The 21,051-nt window shown below is 43.6% G+C and overlaps 1 protein-coding gene across 2 annotated transcripts in view; it reads right to left on the bottom strand.

The window, feature by feature from the left end:
- Window positions 1-16,447: 16,447 nt before the first annotated feature.
- SLC7A2 (solute carrier family 7 member 2) overlaps window positions 16,448-21,051 on the bottom strand; it is a 44,275-nt gene continuing 39,671 nt past the window's right edge. For both annotated transcript variants that reach the window (XM_075860132.1, XM_075860133.1), the window contains exon 11: window positions 16,448-18,633. In XM_075860132.1, coding sequence (XP_075716247.1) covers window positions 18,440-18,633 — 194 coding nt within the window. In that variant the 3' untranslated portion in view covers window positions 16,448-18,439. The remainder of the gene's footprint in view (window positions 18,634-21,051) is intronic.

Below are 21,051 nucleotides of genomic sequence, written 5' to 3'. Positions count from 1 at the left end.
ACAAAAAATAGTATTATAAGTGACAGCCAGCATGGTTTTACTAAGGACAGAAGTTGTTAAACCAACCTGATCTGTTTTTATGAAGAGGTGAGCAGAAGCCTAGACAGAGGGGCCGCTGTGGATATAGTGTTTTTGGACTTTGCAAAGGCATTTGACACTGTCCCTCATAGACGTCTAATGGGTAAATTAAGGACTATAGGTTTAGAAAATAGTTTGTAATTGGATTGAGAATTGGCTCAAGGACCATATCCAGAGAGTTGTGGTCAATGATTCCTACTCTGAATGGTCCCCGGTAATAAGTGGTGTACCCCAGGGTTCAGTGCTGGGATCACTATTATTCAACTTATTTATTAATGATATAGAGGTTGGGATTAATAGCACTATTTCTATTTTTGCAGATGACACCAAGCTATGTAATATAGTTCAGTCTATGGAAGATGTTCGTGAATTGCAAGCAGATTTAAACAAACTAAGTGTGTGGGCATTAAGTTGGCAAATGAAGTTTAATGTAGATAAATGTAAAGTTATGCATCTGGGTACCAACAACCTGTACGCATCATATGTCCTAGGGGGAGCTACACTGGCGGATTCACTTGTTGAGAAGGATCTGGGTGTACTTGTAAATCATAAACTAAATAACAGCATGCAGTGTCAATCAGCTGCTTCAAAGGCCAACAGGATATTGTCATGTATTAAAAGAGGCATGGACTCGCGGGACAGGAATGTAATATTGCCACTTTACAAAGCATTAGCGAGGCCTCATCTAGAATATGCAGTTCAGTTCTGGGCTCCAGTTCATAGAAAAGATGCCCTGGAGTTGGAAAAAATACAAGAAGAGCAACGAAGCGAATTAGGGGCATGGAGAATCTAAGTTATGAGGAAAGATTAAAAGAATTAAACCTATTTAGCCTTGAAAAAAGACGACTAAGGTGGGACATGATTAATTTATATAAATATATTAATGGCACATACAAAAAATATGGTGAAATCCTGTTCCATGTAAAACCCCCTAAAAAAACAAGGGTGCACTCCCTCTGTCTGGAGAAAAAAAGGTTCAACCTGCAGAGGCGACAAGCCTTCTTTACTGTAAGAACTGTGAATCTATGGAATAGCCTACCGCAGGAGCTGGTCACAGCATGGACAGTAGATAGCTTTAAAAAAGGGTTAGATCATTTCCTAGAACAAAAAAGTATTAGCTCCTATGTGTAGAAATTTTTTCCTTCCCTTTTCCCGTCCCTTGGTTGAACTTGATGGACATGTATCTTTTTTCAGCCGTACTAACTATGTAACTATGTAGTGTCCAAAGAAGCGAAACCTCACAGTTCACGGTATGAAGATGGAATGAAATCTCATAGTCCATAGAACAAAGCCTCAAAGTCCATAGAACGAAGTTGAAATAAAACTCACTGTCCATAGAATGAAGCCTCAAAGCTCATCAAACAAATTTGAAATGAAACCTTCATAGTTCATAGAACGAAGCCTCAAAGCTCATCAAATGAAGTTGAAATTAAACCTTCATAGTCCATAGAACAGGGTTGAAATAAAACTCACAGTCCATAGAACGAAGTCTCAAAGCTCATCAAACGCATAAAGCTCATACGAAAACCTCAAAGTCCACGAACTGCAAATTTCTTGTTCTTTCTTGCTTGGAATTTCTTCCTCTTGAGAGGCGTCAGCAGGTCTTTCCAGTGGCCGATCCAATTTTAGCATGCCGACCCGTGTAAGGCTACTTGTGCCCTCACACGGTCAGCCTTGGAATGGCTTAGCCTTCCTTTCAACAACCTTTTGTACGTGATCCCTTACTTTTCCAACTTCTTGATTGAAGACGAAACAATCTTTGTGAGCCGATATCCTGGTCTCTATCATGGCAGATTAACATCCCCGAGGAGGAGATGATGTCTCAATACTCAGGAATCTACTGTGTGGTGGAGCATCGCCTTCCATTTCCCCTCTGACATTCAATCCATCATCATATTGACCATACCAGTTCTCAAGTTGTGGTGGCAAATACCTACAATGGTGTGTGAATACCATACCTGTCCCTAAGGGTTCCTACACACTACCAAATCATACAAACAAAGCAAAAAATAACCAAACATACAAAAATATTCCCCCACAAACCATAGGTATATGTACATATAGAGATTCATGCTCAAACAGCATCTCTCACTACTCCTCCATAAACATGTGAAAGGTACACATGTAAATGGGGTGACTACAGGCTGTAAATATATGCCCGCCTACACGTACACACTCACTCACTGTGGAACGGGCATGTCCTCACTGAGTATGCCTATGTTGCGGACACATATCAACACCTAGAATGTCTATATGTACACCATGAAAGTTTTTGTACGACCCATTGATTCAGATTTACACTTTACAAATATATACAGTATACACACACAATAAACAATTCCGGGTCGCAGGACTGTATCATTATATCCTTAGACCCTGTCTACAAATGTATTTGTGGCTTTCTGCTTGGCCTCGTTATATTTGGCCAACCAGTCCTTTCATTCGTCGGTACCCGTAGAGCAGTCCAACGTACATAATCGCCACAAGAAAGAGAAGTATTATCACTGGGTGGATGAGCAAGTTAAAGAAGGAAGTGGCCTTGGGACTATATCCAAACAAGCTCTCCCACCAAGACACATCCGAGTCTGCCTCAAGGTTGTACACAATTCCTGAATAATACTTCCACACTGTCACCCCATAGTGACTTAGTAATACCTCCATACTGTTACTGAATAATACCGCCACACCATTACCACATAATGACTGAATAATACCACATACAGTTACTGAATAATACCACCACTCCATAACCACATAGTGACTAAATAATACCCCCATACTGTTACTGAATAATACCTCCACATCATAACCACATAGTGATTAAATAATACCCCCATACAAATACTAAATAATACCGCCATACTGTTACTGAAGAATACCGCCACACCATAACCACATAGTGACTGAATAATGCCCCCATACTGGTACTGAAAAATACCACCACAGCATGACCACATATTACTACTACATAGTGACTGAATGATACCTCCACACCATAACCACAGTCACTGAATAATACCCCATACTGTTACTGAATAATACCTCCACACCATCACCACATAGTGACTGAATAATACCCCCATACTGTTACTGAAAAATACCACTACATCTTGACCACATATTACTACTACATAGTGACTGAATAATACTACCATACTGTTACTGAATAAAAAACACTAAACAAAGACCAATATTACCACCATATAGCGACCATATAGTGGTAGATGACAGTTATATACACAGGAGCTCTGCAGATGATATAAGTGATGCAGCACATGTATATCTAGTGACTCACAGGTGATGTCTTCTCTGATTAGAGTCGTTCACTTTCCCTTTTTTTTTCCATCCGGCCCAGACAACTCTGATGACTTATTCCAGCCATGACACGTCTCTGTAGAATTTGACACACAGACATGTTGGTTTCTTGCTTTTGCAGCATCCTCCACACCTATACCCCATCCTCTAAACAAACTCGTAATCCACAGTTCCTCAAACAGTAATAATGATCTCTCATTGCTCAATACAATAAAAATGCCCCCTCAGTAACCATCCCCCCTTTATGCCCCCACACATTAATAATGCCCCCTTTGTGCCACTGCGTCCCCTGTGGATAGCGACATGCACACACAGACCCTGTAGATAGCACCACACACATAGCCCCCTCTTGTAGATTGTGCCACACTGCCCAAAGGGGGGGTTGATAGTGCCACACAGCCCCTCCTTGTACATAGTACCACATCTTGTAGATAGTGCCATACTCCCCCCTAGTAGATAGTGCCACACCCGCCTTTGTAGATAGTGCCACCCCCCCACTTGTATATAGTGTCACACACACACACACACACACACACACACACACACACACACACACACACACACACACACATAAACCCCAGTAGATAGATCCACACGCCCCTTGTAGATAAAGCCACACAGCTGCCATATAGATATTGCCACACTCACCACCAGTAGATAGTGCAACACCCCCCTAGTAGAAAGTGCCAGCCATCCCCCTTGTAGATAGCGCTACACCCCCCTTCCTAGTAGATAGCACCATTAGGTCTCCCTCTAGGAGTGGAATCTCTAGCCAGAGCGTTGCCGACCCTCTGGCCAGGGATTCCTCTCCTGGATGAGCCCCTGACATCACTGTCCATATATAGACAAGGATGTCAGGGGATCCCTCTAACGCTCTGGCCGGGTATTCTGCTTCTAGAGGGAGCCCTGACCAGAGCATCGGCCCCCCCTCCCTTCCCTCCTACTTGTGCCTGGGGCATATCTGTGGCCTGCCCCCCCCCCCTAGTAACACCGCTGTAGCTTATGTCATACAGAGTCCTCTCCAGCTTATGTTATAAAAAGCGCTATCCAGCTTATGTTATAGAGTACTCTCCAGCTTAAAAGTGTTGTCCCTCAAAACACATGTATCCCCTATCGATATGGAAAACAGGGGACCGAAAGTCCCATTAAGTGCTCAATGAGAATGGAACATTTGTTTGCATGCTTGACTGGTGCTCTATTCATTTCTATGGGACATCCGGGGCCTGTGTCAGGCAGCTCCATAGAAACGAAGGGAGCTTCGGTAAGGCATGCGCACTAGCGCTCCATTCTCATATTATACAGAGTCCTTTCCAGCTTATGTTATACAGAGTCCTCTACAGTGTAACGTCCACGTACCATCGCTCCTACTCATCCCCCGACGGCCGCGACCGCAGACTTCCATGTTTGGACCGGCACCTCCCACCCAGGAGACACCAGCGCTCGCATCCGTCCAGCGCTGCAGTGGTCTCTAGGGCACGCCGCGCGCTCCTTCCCGGCCATAAAGGGCCAGCGTGCACAAATGGAATTAATTAATTCATTATCCCCAGATCATCCTGGACTATAAATAGGGCCCTGCCCTTTCACTCCTTGTCTGATTGTTATTGTGTATTCCCATGTTAGTCTTAGCAAATGGTCCCATAGTGTTTTACTGTTCCCGTTGTTCCTGTGCCCTGCTACCTGTATCCTGTATCCCGCGCTGTATTTGTTCCTTAGAGTGTTGGAGTCGTGTTGTGCCACCTGGAACGCCTGCTGTCATACACCACGTCTGGTGTCATCTGCCACACCTGATATTATCCGCCATGTGTGGCGTAATCTACCTTCAAGTTTCATCTGTGCCTAAGCCTCTTCTACTGTCTTGATTATCACAGGAAATCTTGTACTAGGACTTTGTATAGACTGCTGTTTGGCGAGCTGCTACTCCGCTACGACAGTGCGGCATAGTGGGTCCACATGCCCATGGATTGTGACAGTACACTCAGGCCATGGACCCCGCTGGTCAATCCAAGACTATAACGACATCACAAGTCATGCAGGCAGACATGCGAGACCATCGGTTACGACAAAGCCAACTCCTCCAGGCTGTGAACGCCATTGCACATCGGCTGGATGCGCAAGCTGCAGTTGACAAGGCACCCATTCCTGCCATGTCAACATTCTTGCCGTGTTTGTTCCTGCTGTTCCTCCTGCTACACCTCCTATCAGTACCAGTGCTGACTCGCGATTCTCCCTGATACTACCTCCTCGCTATGACGGAGACGCGAGGACCTGCAGGGGATTTCTGAACCAATTCCAGATCCTTTTCAGACTGCATGCAAAGGCCTTCTCTTCTGATGATGCAAGGATCGCCTTCATAATCTCTCTCCTTACTGGCAAAGCCCTGGCATGGGCAAACCCATTTGGGAACGTCAGGGACCAGAGACCCGTGACTTACAGTGTTTCTTACAGACTTTCTGTACAGTATTTGAGGAACCTGGGAGAGTTTCTTCCGCTGCTGCATCTCTGCTGACTCTTCTCCAGGGAGACATATCCGTGGGCGAGTACACCATTCAGTTCGGTGCCCTGGCTGCAGAACTAACCTGGAACAACAAGGCCTTGGTGGCTACATTCTGGGAGGGACTGTCTTCAGAGATTACAGACGAGCTTGCCGCTCCAGATCTGCTACCTACGCTGGGTGACCTCATTATTCTTGACATGAGGATCCCGGAGGGGTCCCAAGAGGTTCGCTGGGAGAGAAGATTCCCTAGGCTGGCTCCTACTTTTCAGCAACCCCTGCTGCCCTCATGAGTTGTTCCACCAGAGGAGCCTATGCAGGTGGACCGTCTCAAATTGTCAGTCAACGCAGATGCACTTTGTGACTTTGTCTTTATTGCGGCCTCGGAGACTATCTTGTGCGTTTGTGTCCCCAGAAGCCAAAAAACACCAGTGCCTAGGATTGGTTGGAGAGACAACACTAGGTGGAACGGCGCTAAATAAAAAATTATCTTCCAAACTGTCCATTCCCGTGACCATAGTGTCTGGCGGGAAGACGCACCAGGTCTCTGCCTATGTGGACTCAGGGTCCGCGGAAAACTTCATCCAACAAGACATAGTGGATTTTCCCCAATTGCCCAAAGTTCCTCTGGAGATGCCTCTGGCTATTGCCTCAGTGAATGGACTTCCTCTGCCCGATCCGATCGTGTCTGAGACCAAGCCACTGAAGCTCCAAGTATGAGCCCTTCATACTGAACTGATTACATTTCTTGTCTTGCCTAAAGCCATCAATCCTGTTCTGCTGGCTCTGCCTTAGCTCCAGTTACATGCCCCAGTCCTGGACTGGAATTCCGGAGAAGTTCTCCAATGGGGCTCCAAACGTCTCCACCGCTTTCCTGTTACAGATCCATCCTGTCCAGCCTCCTCTGTCTCAGTCGTTAATGGGATTAACCACTCATTATGCTCAGTTTGCAAACGTCTTCAGCAAAAGGAGGCTGACATTCTTCCCCCACACCGGGCGTACCACTGTCCGAAATGAACTGGTTCCAAATGCTTCACTCGGTGCAACCTAGTGGGTCCACATACCCACAAATCGTGATGTCCAGCTTATGTTATACAGAGTCCCCTCCAGCTTATGTTATACAGAGTAATCTCCAGCTTATGTTATTCATAGTTCTCTACAGCTTATGTTATACAGAGTACTCTAAAGCATATGTTGTATAAAATACCATACATCTGGCATTGACTCCAGTAGTAAAAAAAAAATAAAGTATTGTGGAATATGTTTATTTGTGGGATACCTTTGTATTGAAAGTGTAGCTTACTATACTTTTCAATTTAGTTAAAAATATGTATGCAGACACATACCAGCCAGACAAATGCCTAAAGGATATTCTTTAGGGATTATCTCCAGTCCATATAAGTCTAAGTATACCTTCAGCGTATGTGCATGGAGCATTTTCTCGTGCATATGCTGAATGTACACTGCAAACGCAATGTGAGCACAGAGTGTTTGTAGCTACTGCTTCATTCTTTACTATAGGACTAAAGAGAAAAAATCAATATGAATAAATTCAGGACCGGCGTTAGGGGGCAACTGGGAAATTGCTAAGGGCCCGCATCCTCTTAAGGGCTCCCTGCCCGCAGCAGCTATGGAGCCTGAGGCATGAGGGGGCTCGCACCGCCCTACCCATAAAATTTACGGGCATCATGCTTGGTGGCGTCACTAGCATCGGAGGAGGTCCCGGTGCTAGCGACAGACACATTTACTTGTATCTGCGTCCTCAGGATCCAGATACATATGAATACCATAGGCTGCAGGCCACATTAAGCCTGCAGCCTATAATGCTCTGGGAAGACTTCTTGCGCAGGTCGGCAAGTTGACATCACTGTATCACACTGGTCTGCACAAGTGTCCCGCCCGGAGGCTGTTCAGCGCTCCGTCCGTCACGGGAACGGGGCTAGGTAAGTACAATATTTTTTTTTTGGGGGGGGGGCTGTATGGCAATATACGGGGGGGATTGCTGTGTAGCACTATATACAAGGGGGATGTCTGTGTGGCACTACAGACAAGGGGAGGGGGAGCTGTGTGGCACTATATACAAGGGAGGGGTACTAAGTGGCACTATATACAAGGAGGCACGTTGTGGCACTTTATACACTGGGAGGGCTGTGTGGCTCTATATACATTAGGGGCTGTGTGGCACTATACACAAGGGGGCTGTGTGGCACTATAAGCAAGGGGGAGCTGTGTGGCACTATATACAAGGGGGCTGTGTGGCACTATCTACTAGTGGGGTGTTTGGCACCATTTACAAGAGGGGATGGCTGTGTGGCGCTATCTACAGGGGGATGTGTGCCAATATCTAGAGTGGACTGTGTGTGGCGCAATCTACAAGGGTCTGTATGGCAATATCTTTTAAGGGGGCTGTGTGGCACTATATACAAGCGAGGGGGCGTGTGACACTATGTACAAGGGGGGCTTTGTGGCACTATATACAAGAGGGGGGCTGTGTGGCACTACCTACTAAGGGGGGACTGACAGGCACTATCAAGTAATGGGTGGCTGTGTGGCACGATCTACTAGGGGGCTGTGTGTGGCGCTTTCTACAGTGGGCACAAAGGGGGCATTATTACTGTGGGGGCACAAAGAAGTCACGGTTACTGATGGGACACTTTTATTGTGTCGAGCACTCAGGGATCATTATTACTGTCTGGGGTACTGTGGATTACGAGTTTGTTTAGAGGATACAGGTGGGAAGGGTGCTGGAAAAGCGAGAAACCAACATGTCTGTGTGTCAAATTCTGCAGAAGGGAAAGTGAATGACTCTAATCAGAGAAGACATCACCTGTGAGTCACTAGATATAAATGTGCTATAATCACTTATATCGTCTACAGAGCTCCTGTGTATGACTGTAATGTTCCACTATATGGTCACTATTTGGTGGTAATATTGGTCTTTGTATAATATATATACATACAAACAAACCGAAAGCTACGGTTTCAGTTTCGTTTCCGTTCATGAGTTCCCCCAACGGAAAGGTCTGACGGAAGCCATCAATGGAACTCCACCACCGCAGTTATGAACAGGCCCTAATTCAGCATTTGAGGCCCGACTTTTAACTTTGCCCAGGGCCACACTTTGCCTAAAACCGGACCTGGATGAATTGACACCCATATTATTGAGCCCTATTTTGCATACATCCCAACCGTCCCATATCCCGGTGGCATGTCCTGGTTTCAATTGTATATGCTTAATCAGTAATCAGTGGAGGAGAACTTCCTGGAGAAGTAGGCACGGGGACGGAGATGGGTGAGAGACCTAGTACCCTGGGACAAGACAGCACCCACTCCCACCTCGGAGGCGTCAACCTCCACGATGAATGGCTCCATTTGGTTAGGCTGAATAAGCACTGGGGCAGAGACAAAGCACCTCTTAAGGATCTCAAAAGCCTGGAACGCCTCCGGAGGCCAGTGGAGGAGATCAGCACCTTTACGAGTGAGGTCCGTAAGAGGCTTAGCGATGACCGAGAAATTTGCAATAAATCTCCTGTAATAATTAGCAAACCCCAGGAAGCATTGTAAGGCCTTCAGGGAGGCAGGGCGGACCCATTCTGCCACAGCCTGAACCTTGGCAGGGTCCATGCGGAATTCATTAGGAGTGAACCTTTTTCGGTTTTTGCAAAGAGTTTGTTTTTCCTAAGGGCCTGGAGCACCTTCCTGACATGCTCAATGTGGGAGGACCAGTCCTTGGAAAACACAAGTATATCATCAAGGTACACTACAAGAAATACCCCCAGATAGTCTCTTAAAATCTCATTTATGAAATTCTGGAAGACCGCGGGAGCATTACACAACCAAAAGGGCATGACGAGATATTTGAAATGACCTTCGGGCGTGTTAAACGCAGTCTTCCACTCATCCCCCTCTCTGATCCGGATAAGGTTATAAGCCCCCCGAAGATCGAACTTCGAGAACCATTGGGCCCCCTGAACCTGATTGAAGAGATCAGGAATCAAAGGAAGGGGATATTGGTTCCTAACAGTGATCTTATTTAAATTTCGGTAGTCGATGCACGGCCTAAGACCACCATCCTTCTTCCCCACGAAGAAGAAGCCAGCACCTACCGGAGAAGTAGAGGGGAGAATGTAACCCGTGGCCAGACTTTCCTGGATATATTCTCTCATGGCTTCACGTTCAGGACAAGAGAGATTAAATATCCTACCTTTAGGGAGCTTAGCTCCTGGTACCAAATCGATTGTGCAATCGTACTCTCGAAGAGGAGGTAACTCTTCGGAGGCCTTTTTAGAAAAGACATCAGCGAAGTCCTGAATAAACTCAGGTAAAGTGTTCACCTCCTCAACGAGAGAAACCAAATTAATAGAAAAACATGACGTCATGCATTCATTACCCCATTTAGTAAGATCACCAGTATTCCAGTTAAAAGTGGGATTATGCGTCTGCAACCAAGGAAGGCCTAAAATCAAATCAGACGATAACCCCTGCATCGCTAACACAGAACACTGCTCCAAATTAATGGAGCCAACAATGAGTTCAAAAACAGGGGTATGCTGCATAAAATAACCATTAGCAAGTGGAGTCTATACCCACTACCGGGACAGGTTTAGGCAAATCAATTAATGGCATAGCTAGAGACATAGCAAATTCCACAGACATAATATTAGCAGCAGACCCTGAATCCACGAAGGCACTGTCGGTGGCAGACCTACCATCAAAAGAGACCTGAAAGGGGAGCAAGATTTTATTAGGCTTCATGTTTACGGGAAATACCTGTTCACCCAAGTGACCACCCCGATGGTCACTTAGGCGCGGAAGTCTTTCCGGCTGCTTATTCTTGCGCTTGGGACAGGAGTTCAGTAGATGCTTGTCATCCCCACAGTAGAAGCAGAGACCATTCTTCCTGCGGAAATCTCTACGTTGCATTTGTTCATCCGAGTTCTCTGTGGAAGAACGAAGCAACGGAACCTCTGGAGCCATCATAGGGGAGCCAGAGGTGAAGGCATCAGAACGTTCAAGTCGTCGTTCCCTGAGACATCGGTCAAGACCTACCGCTAAAGCCATAGCCTGATCTAGAGAGTCTGAAGTGGGATATCTAACTAACAGGTCGTTCAGGGCGTTCGACAGACCCAATCTAAACTGGCACCACAAGGCAGGGTCATTCCACCGAGAAGCTACACACCACTTCCTAAAGTCAGAACAGTACTCCTCAACGGGTCTCTTACCCTGATGTAAGGTCACCAGCTGACTCTCGGCAAAGGCAGTTTTGTCAGTCTCATCATAGATGAGCCCGAGAGCAGAATAAAAAAAGAAGAAAGTTCAGGGGCGTCAGGAGCCAAGGAGAAGGCCCATTCCTGGAGCCGGGACCTAATTATACCCACTCGCTGGCTCTCAGAACCAGAGGAGTGGGGTCTTAATCGGGGACGGTCAGTGTGGAGTGTTCCTGTGTGCTTCCTATCATGCAGTCCATGGGTTTGTGCAATATCCTTTATTTATAAAGCATGGTCTTTGTTTTGGGTGCAACTTGGAGCTTTAGCTGTATACTCTTATATGCATGCACAATTGTGTGCTCTTCTGTTAGGTGCTAAATATATTTATGTGCTTCTGTTGTCCAAATACTTGATCTATATGATTATCTTTTCTATAGATATCTGCATTTGTTACCACATCACAGGATGTTTATAGTATGGTAGCATATATATTGGATTATTCACGCAGCTCCTCCATACTCTCCTTTTTAACTGTGTGCTATATTGTTTTTATATTTTGATGGCCAATGTGTTATGTATATTTCAATAAAGTTTATTTTATATTGTCATGGTACATGACTTGTGCTATGTGCGGTTCATTTTCTAGATATACTAGTAGTCTTCACAGTCTGGTATAGGTATTGTTAATCGGAAATAGAGTCTACAACTCTCCCGAAAAGAGAAAAAAGTCTTCCGGTCCCCTGAGAATCGGTCAGGCAACTTGAGGTGGGGTTCAAGAGGTGAGGTGAAGGGCACTACCTGGGTAGCATCACGCTGGTTGAACCTCTGAGCCAGGTCTTGGACCTGTAGGGAGAGACCCTGTATTTGCTGAGCCAGGGCCTCAAGGGAGTCCATAGTACAGTCAGGGACCAGGGTAAGAAAAGGTATATTGGCCTGTGATTATGTAACGAATCAGGGTACAAAGACGGAGAGGTGAGCCCTAATCTACCCGCAACTCAGTCCCTGTCTACTTGCACGGCCCGTCCAACTGGGCGACGGTCCCTACGCTCAATAAGTGAAAGACAGATAACACAAGACAAGGGCACACAGAAGCAAAGGGGGAAGTAGGGGCAGTTGCCCACGGAACACCGTGAGCAACAGGAAGTGGTGAACGAGCCGAGTCAAACCAGGAGAGTACGTAGTAACAAAATCAGAGCAGGAGAAGAGTCAGTCAAGCCAGGGTTAAAAAGTAACAGCGGTCAATAATGTAAATAGCAGGAATTGCAGAGCCAGGAAACAAGACAATCAAAGGCAAAGAACAACTGCAAGTGAGGGTATAAATAGACCAAGGGCGGGAGCAGAACCGTCAGGCCAGGCTGTGATAGGTTCTCCCTCTCCTAAGCCTGCGAGCCTGAGTGGTAACAGATCGCGTCACTCTAGCAGACCTTGGAGCTGATGAAGGCTGATTAACCCCCGGGCGTCGACACAGAACCTGTGTCTGGCATATCCATTACATCTACTGTGTGACACCCTTAGGGCGTCTGTCTGCTGCCGGAGCCTCATCTTAAGCCTGAATCACCGCTACTGTCTACATTGCCACAGGTACCCTTTCTAGACTATAGACATTGTATTGTACCTGGTTGGCCAGCTGCCTTCCCGCTGCGCGGCCCAGTGGGTCCACACCCCACACTGTGACAGTTATCACCACAGTTCAGACCAAAAATACACAGCGGGGTCTAAGATAGAGGATGTGAGATGTAGAAGGCAGCCCAAGGTGCCCTGACCATTTCTCTTTCTGGGGCCCAGTTACTTTTGATGGCAGCGCTGTGTCAATTATAATTATTATTTTCACACAACTATATTAAAATACACATAAAATATAACATTAAATACAGACGTTTTGTTCTTTGTTTTCGGTTTTTGATGATTTTTTTAAATCTTTATGCTGTATCAGTTTTTCTCAGCCACATTTTCTCCCAGATTGCAGGACAATTAAGAATCTTGGGACTCACTATGCAGCACAGTGGTTGGTATCTTAACCTAGCGATATCCATGTTATAGACATCTTATATACTGTCGTTTTTGAGAGAGCACTTATAAACAGTAACATACTGAGTGTATACACTTCTTGTCTCTTTGTGCAATATGTATTGCCATTTCATGTGATACTTTGTGCTATTTGCTGCTATTTTTTGTACTGTACTGGTGTGATAAGCTGCTCTGTATGTTGTAGTCCCCCCCCCCCCAAAACCTCCATCATGTTGTTTTAAACTTGTTTGTCATTTTTTTAGGTCGTGCTGGCCATTGTTTTTACTATTTGTGATTAAATATAATAAAAATCTTTTTGCATGGTACCTATGGTGTACTCATATGTTATTACAGCACTTATATGGTAGTATCTATATATGTATAAATTATGGGGACTGTACAATGAAGGCCTCATGCACACGACCGTAGTCATGTGCACGGCCGTGATTTCCGTGTCGGCCGGCCACGGTGTGACAACCGCAAGCCGCCCGCAAATCGCAGGTCGTGCACATGGCCGCGGCCATTATTTTCAATGAGCCCGGACCGCAGAACACGGCTGTAATAAGACATGCCCGTTCTTTCTGCGGTGCGGGCTCCTGGAACATGCACGGACCGTGAAAACCACGGTCGTGTGCATGGCCCCATAGGAAAGAATGGGGCTGCAATTCTCCCGTGGATTTTCGGGGGAATTGCGGCCGCAAAAGCACGTTCGTTTGCATGAGGCCTAAGAATCTGCTTAGTTTCTAACGCTTCATTGACCTCTACAGTGAAAACACATGCCCAATGTGACACAAAACAAGCACTGGATATTTGAAATATGAAAGAAAAAATGCAGTTGTATATTGCTGCACTAACATTGACTAGCACACAGAGCGAATAAAGCTGTTTTTTAGTTTGGAAAACATGTATTATGTGTAAACAATAAGCAACAAATTCGATTACCTTTATTTATGGCACACCTTGCTCATCATTTTATGTATCGGTCGTAAATCTGGTATATATTCAGTGTATTTTCATGTTGGTACTGTTAGTATTTAGGGGACTTGTCTTTACTTATTCTGTTATTCACATTTGATCTGTTCATACTTGGTAAGAGTTTAGTTTGTAACGCAAATAACAACGCATAGCCGGATCCGTAGCACAATAAGCACCTGATGTACTCCATGGACTTACGATTGGGTCCGTCGGGTCCCATTGTGCTTTCCGTTTTTGGATGTAAAGATTAGAGCTACATGCAGCTGCATGAAGGCTCTGAAAGCCATGTGAACATAGTTTTGTGATTTGCACATGATGAGTTTGGTAGGATTCTTCTAGGGGCTCCTTCAAAAGTAATATATATAGATGACAGGAAAGTCTCGGTGATGCTGATTCACCCAACAGGACAATAAGAAAGTGAAATACAATTTAAACAGATAAAGCAAAACTCCATAAAGCGAATTGCAAAGGGAGATATTTTTTAAAATTTTCTATTTTGCCAAAACATGTTTGTTGGAAGAAGTAGCACATTTTGTTTGTGACATGCTAAATTTATACAAATGTTACATAGATATATGTGAATTGGGTGTCTGCTCTGTACTTTACAAAACACTTCTTCAGTACTCAGTTATTCTAACCTGGTGTATGGACAGTGACATCAGGGGCTCCTCCAGTCCTGGAGTCCCAGGTCAGAGCGCTTCCTATGCTATGACCGGGGACTCCGTAGTTTAAATCCCCTGACATCACTTTCCATATATGGACAGTGACATCAGGGTCTTCCCCAGGAGTAGAATCCCCTGCCAGAGCGTTGCTGCCGCTCTGGCCGTGGATTCCAGATTTTTAAAGCTCCAAATGTCACTGTCCATATATGAACAGTGACGTCAAGGGCTTTCCCAAGACAGGAGTACCCAACCAGAGCGCTTGCGATTCTCTGGCTGGGTCCTTCGTAGTTGCAAAGCACCTAACGTCACTGTCCATATATGGACGCTGTCGTCAGGGTCTTCCCCAGGCACAACGCTTCAAGTAGCGCTGAGCCCGGGGAGCTCCAGCAAGATATCCCACTGTATGCCTATACAGTGGGATGCGTCACTACGTTCCATAGGAGGTGTACATCGGGACTCCTCCCGACATTTAACTCCAATGGTAGAAAAAAACAAGATGTGAACAGGCCCATAGTTATATGTGTTTCTCAAACATCAGAGTGACATCTAATATGGCTGCCAATACAGCTCCCACAAGGTCTTTTAACCAGGTTTTAATAAATACCAATATTAAATCTATGTCTTCATGCAGCGATTCATCCCCTGGACCCCCTACCCCCTCCCCCCTCCATTTTACTGCATAGTAAGTATGATTTTCTGTTTAGGACTCAGCATTCTCAAAATACAAATAAGACTACAATTTTTTTTAAATAGAATTTTTACATTCATAGGTAATTTTTTTTTTTTCGTTTTAGGTAGAAATGTTTTAAGAATTTTTTACTTTTCCCTCATGATATCAACAAGATGAGCAAAAAGGTAAATAATAAAAATGATAGAATATTTTATATATTTATTTCTGAATTAATGCCAAGATTGTACTCCGTGCTTTCAATTGCCAATACTCCATATACCAACAAAAGAAATAAAATACTTTTAATATAAGAAATAGAACAAATATACAAATGTGTACAAAAAGATAAACCCTGGTTTTATTATAGTAGAAAAGCATAGCTCTTACAGATTTAGCAAACTGTATAAAATACAAAATATATTGAGTTATGTCAATTTTTTAAATGTGATAATTAGCGCTCAGGGCCATTAGTGTAACAGTGTTAGACTATGAATAAATGTATAGACATATGTATATAGATATATAGACCACTAGATAACTATCAGCAAAATGGTATTCGACAAAATATTGTTTATTTGTGCTGACATTTTTTTTTACTGGTAGTTTGCAAATACTTTGTAAATAATACTATCTACTGTACAGGACAATAACAAAATTCAAAATTAACACAATACACAAAACAGCATGAACAAACAATAGGAAACACTAAGAAAAAAAAATCTGTTTTCCTTTGTTATCAGATCTTGACCATTGACTGTCTAAGGGTATGTGCACACACACTAATTACGTCCGTAATTGACGGACATATTTCGGCCGCAAGTACCGGACCGAACACAGTGCAGGGAGCCGGGCTCCTAGCATCATACTTATGTACGATGCTAGGAGTCCCTGCCTCGCTGCAGGACAACTGTCCCGTACTGTAATCATGTTTTCAGTACGGGCCAGTTGTCCTGCAGCGAGGCAGGGACTCCTAGCATCGTACATAAGTATGATGCTAGGAGCCCGGCTCCCTGCACTGTGTTCGGTCCGGTACTTGCGGCCGAAATACGTCCGTCAATTACGGACGTAATTAGTGTGTGTGCACATACCCTAAGGGCATGGGTTCTTTGACTTTTAATCGGTATCCACTGCATACATTGCTTAAAAAAATCACTAAGTGGGCCATGAGGTAAAAGCTTAGCCCCGAGGCAGCAACTGAATACTCAAAATTAATACTCCATACTTTTGCTTGAATCAACTTGCAAAATTCACCTTTAGTGCATTCTATATGGTATTGTACTTCAGGTTGCCTAGCAACCACTGGCTTCCTGTTTGGGTGTCCACCTTTTGAGAACATAAGTTAGAAATACGGAAGTCTACAATAATTTGCCCCTTCATGCTACAGAGGCTAGTTTTAGGTTACTCCCTCTGAGACAACAAGAAGCATTACAGGACTGCAGAAGAAGTAATGAAGCTTCAGGATATAAAGCAATCTAGACTTAGGGGTGAAATGTGTAGGAACAAGAAATATTGTAGGTAATGCACTTTATTTGTATTGAGTGGGAGGTTCTGGAGGAAACATTGTGAACCATACGGGGATACACTTGAAGAGCCTGGTTCAAAATTACTGCCACGATGCTATGATGTGCAAGTAATGGTTTTCGTTTCATGGTTTTTGCTAGAACCTATAATATTGTCACATAATGTTAACAATGTATAAAAGAAGAACATTGAAATGCAGCTAACAATTAGATTATAAACAATTACTTTGCAAAGCAAGTATTATAGAAACCAATCCTAAATAAAATATTAATAATCTAGTTCCCCAACTACATCAAAAACCCTTAGTTAAGGGAATACTAAAATACACAGTGTGCCTGTCACTCTCCTGTGTACAAGTAAAGCCTCTGGACTGATCTATGACCACAATGCTTATCTCGACATTGCATATCCCTGAGCTTTTATAGTATTGTTATACTGTTTTACCTTCAATTGATGTAAAGAATCAATGTCATGTGGGTGTCCAGATGGTAAAAGGAATGACGCCAGGCTAAGCAGCCCGGCCATTTCTGTCCTACAGATATATATATATATATATATGTACAGCATGTCCTATAGACTGCATAGAGTAATATATATGTTCAGCGAGGATCATATGAGAGAAACATCATGCAACATTCTCAATGAACATGGTGCACAGATATACTGCAAACTATGGCAGCCAATAAGATATTAACTTTGCAAACGCTCAGTAAATCAGCACGTAAAGCAGTTTTTACATCTCAGTTTCTTTTACAGATGCCACATTACCAACCATACACAAAAGGCAAACAACAGCAATATACATTCCTATGCAATGCATTCTGGGGATTGATCTTCACAGGTCAATCTTACAATCTCTTATGGATATCCCCACAAGGTGCTTTAAAAAAAATGTTATGAATCATTTTGATAGTTTTTGTTTGTAGTAGATCTTTGCTATATCCATTGCTTGACCATTGAGCTCAAAGAACCAATGCATTGATGGTGATGTATGTTGACCCACAATATATTAAGACACCATGTCCATTGAGAAGCTTTCCCAAGAAATGGCTGCTGATATTATAACTGCCATTGATCTTCCAAAAAAAATAAAAAAGATAAACTACATTTTGTATTTCAGTGAATTAAAAGGAAATTCAGGAATGTGGCCTATCGCCCAATAGAAATAAAATGTTTCAGGTTGAGGTTTCTGGTTGGACTTTTGACACTAGGTGCAATCACTGAGAAGCATATACATATTAAGACGTGTAGATACAAAATAAAGCAATTTAGCAGCAAGGCCTCAAACGCCTCTCACTGTTTTAGGAGACATGGAAAATCAAGAAATGTGTTGTTTTTCGGGAGAACACATGGCTCCATAGAGCAGAGCTTTATCTCACTCCGATCTTCTGGCATTTCAGCACATTGCACACAGTACTTAATATCAAATATCGGATAATATAACCTAATACAGGTGCAGTGTGCTGCTTGAATGAATAATGCATCTTATATCTTCTCACAGTGCCGTGTATCACTAGCATTCACTTGTCCTTTCGTGCAAAATAAAATGATCACTTTCTTTTGCATTTTCCTCTTCATTTTCCTTTCCTGCCATTTTCTCCTCAATTCCACTGTTTTCTGAGTCTTCATCTTCCTCATCTTTTTCATGTTTTTTTGTTTTTCCTTCCACACTATTTCTTATGCCATAGGCAAAGTAAATCAGAAAACCTTCAAAACAAGAATAGTAAAAATTAAAGGATAAAAATATAATACATAAAGTAAGTTGTACACTAAACTTTATATTAACAAAGGCATAGCTGCCAACAGTCCCAAATTTGCCAGGACTGTCCCGAATTTACAGAGACATTCCCAGCAAATTACTCTCCCAGACGTGCCCCGGCAACTTGCGACTGTCATATTCAATTGTATCTGTGTCCTGCTCTGCCATTCACTAGGCGAAAGGCCACATTAGGCTTGTAGCCTATAAGATGCTGGGATCGCGCCGGCCTCCACAAGGATCCCGTCTTGGCGCCTAGTATGCTGCAGGACTGAGGAGGCTGTGGATCTCCGTTCTTTGCGGGAACGGTGCTAGGTGAGTATAAGGTTTTTTTATTTGTTCGGGTGGCACCCGAGCACCACCTACAGGGGGCTTTGTGGTACTATCGATAAAGGGAGGAGTATGGCACTATCTATAGAGGGTGACTGTGTGGCACTATCTACAAAGGGGGGAGTGTGGCACTATCTATAAAGCGGGAGTGTCTGGCACTATCTACAAAGGGGGTGTGTGGCACTATCTACAATGGGGTGTATGTGGCACTATATACAGGGGATGTGTGTGGTACTATCTACAAGGGGTGTGGCACTATTTACAGGGGGTGTGTGGCACTATCTACAGAGGGCACTGTGGCATTATCTACAGAGGGCACTGTGGCACTATCTACAGGGGGCCATGTGGCACTATTTACAAGGGGTCCATGTGGCACTATCTACAGAAGTGCCGTGTGGCACTATCTACACGGGGCCGTGCGGCACTATCTACAGGGCGCCGTGTGGCACTATCTATAGGGGTGCCGTGTTGCACTATCTACAGGGGACCATGGGGCACTATCTACAGAGGGGCCGTGTGGCACTATCTATGATTCTGAGATTGTTTTCTCGTGACATATTGTACTTTGTGTTGCTGAAAAAATTTGGTCAATAAATTCAGTATTTATTTGTGAAAAACATCAAAATTTAGAGAAAATTTGCAAAAAATAGAATTTTTCTAAATTTAAACGTATCTGCTTGTAAAACAGATAGTAATACCACACAAAATACTTACTAGTTTATATTTCCCATATGTCTACTTTATGTTTGCATCATTTTTTGAACGTCCTTTTATTTTTCTAGGACGTTACAAGGCTTAAAACTTTAGCAGCAATTTCTCACATTTTCAAGAAAATTTCAAAAGGCCATTTTTTCAGGGACCAGTTCACTTCTGAAGTAGCTTTAAGGGCCTTATATATTTGAAAGTCCCCATGAATCACCCCATTTTCAAAGTATTCAAAACAGCATTCAGAAAGTTTCTTAACCCCTTAGGTGTTTCACAGGAATTAAAGCAACGTAGAGGTGAAATTTAAAATGTTCATATTTTTTGCAAAAATTCTTTTGTAATACTTTTTTTTCTGTAACACAGTAGGATTTACCAACGAAACCCAACTCAACATTTATTGCCCAGATTCTGCAGTTTTTATAAATATCCCACATGTGGCGCTAGTGTCCTAATGGACTGAAACACAGGCCTCAGAAGCAAAGGAGCACCTAGTGTATTTTGGAGCCTCCTTTTTAAAAAAATATATTTTAGGCAACATGTCAGGTTTGAAGAGGTCTTGTGGTGCAAAAACAGTGAAAACCCCCAAAAAGTGAACCCATTTTGGAAACTACACCCCTCAAGGAATGTGTCTAGGGCTATAGTTACAATTTTGACCCCACAGGGTTTTTGCTAAACTTATTGGAATTAGTCTATAAAAATAAAAATCGACTTTTGTTGTGAAAAAAATTAGAACGTTTTAATTTTTACAAGGAATAAAGGAGAAAAAGCACCCCAACATTTTTAAAGCAATTTCTCCCGATTACAGCAATACCGCATATGTGGTAATAAACTGCTGTATGCACCCATGACAGGGCTCAGAAGGGAAGGAGCACTATTTGGATTTTGGAGCGCAGATTTTGCTGGAATGGTTTTCAGTGCCATGTCGTGTTTGCAACACCCTGGTGGGACCAAAACAGTGGAAACCCCCAAAAAGTGACCCGATTTTGGAAACTACACCCCAAGGAATTTTTCTAGTAGTATAGTTAGCATTTTGACCCTGCAGGCATTTTGCAGACTTTATTGAAATTAGGCCGTGAAATTGAAAATCTACATTTTATCTAATAAAATGTAGTTTTAGCTCCGATTTTTTCATTTTCACAATAGATAAAGAAGAAAAAGCACCACAACATTTGTAAAGCAATTTCTCCCGAGTACAGCAATACCCCATATGTGGTAATGAACTGCTATTTTGACACATGGCAGGGCTTAGAAAGGAAGGAGCACCATTTTACTTTTAGAGCTCAAGTTTTGCTGGAATGGTTTGCGGCACCATATCACATTTGCAAAGCCACTGA

Source organism: Rhinoderma darwinii, chromosome 1 (assembly GCF_050947455.1).
Source record: "Rhinoderma darwinii isolate aRhiDar2 chromosome 1, aRhiDar2.hap1, whole genome shotgun sequence".
NCBI classification, from domain to species: domain Eukaryota; kingdom Metazoa; phylum Chordata; class Amphibia; order Anura; family Rhinodermatidae; genus Rhinoderma; species Rhinoderma darwinii.
Note: the sequence above shows the minus strand (reverse complement) of the source record. Positions and strands in the feature narration are given on the sequence as shown.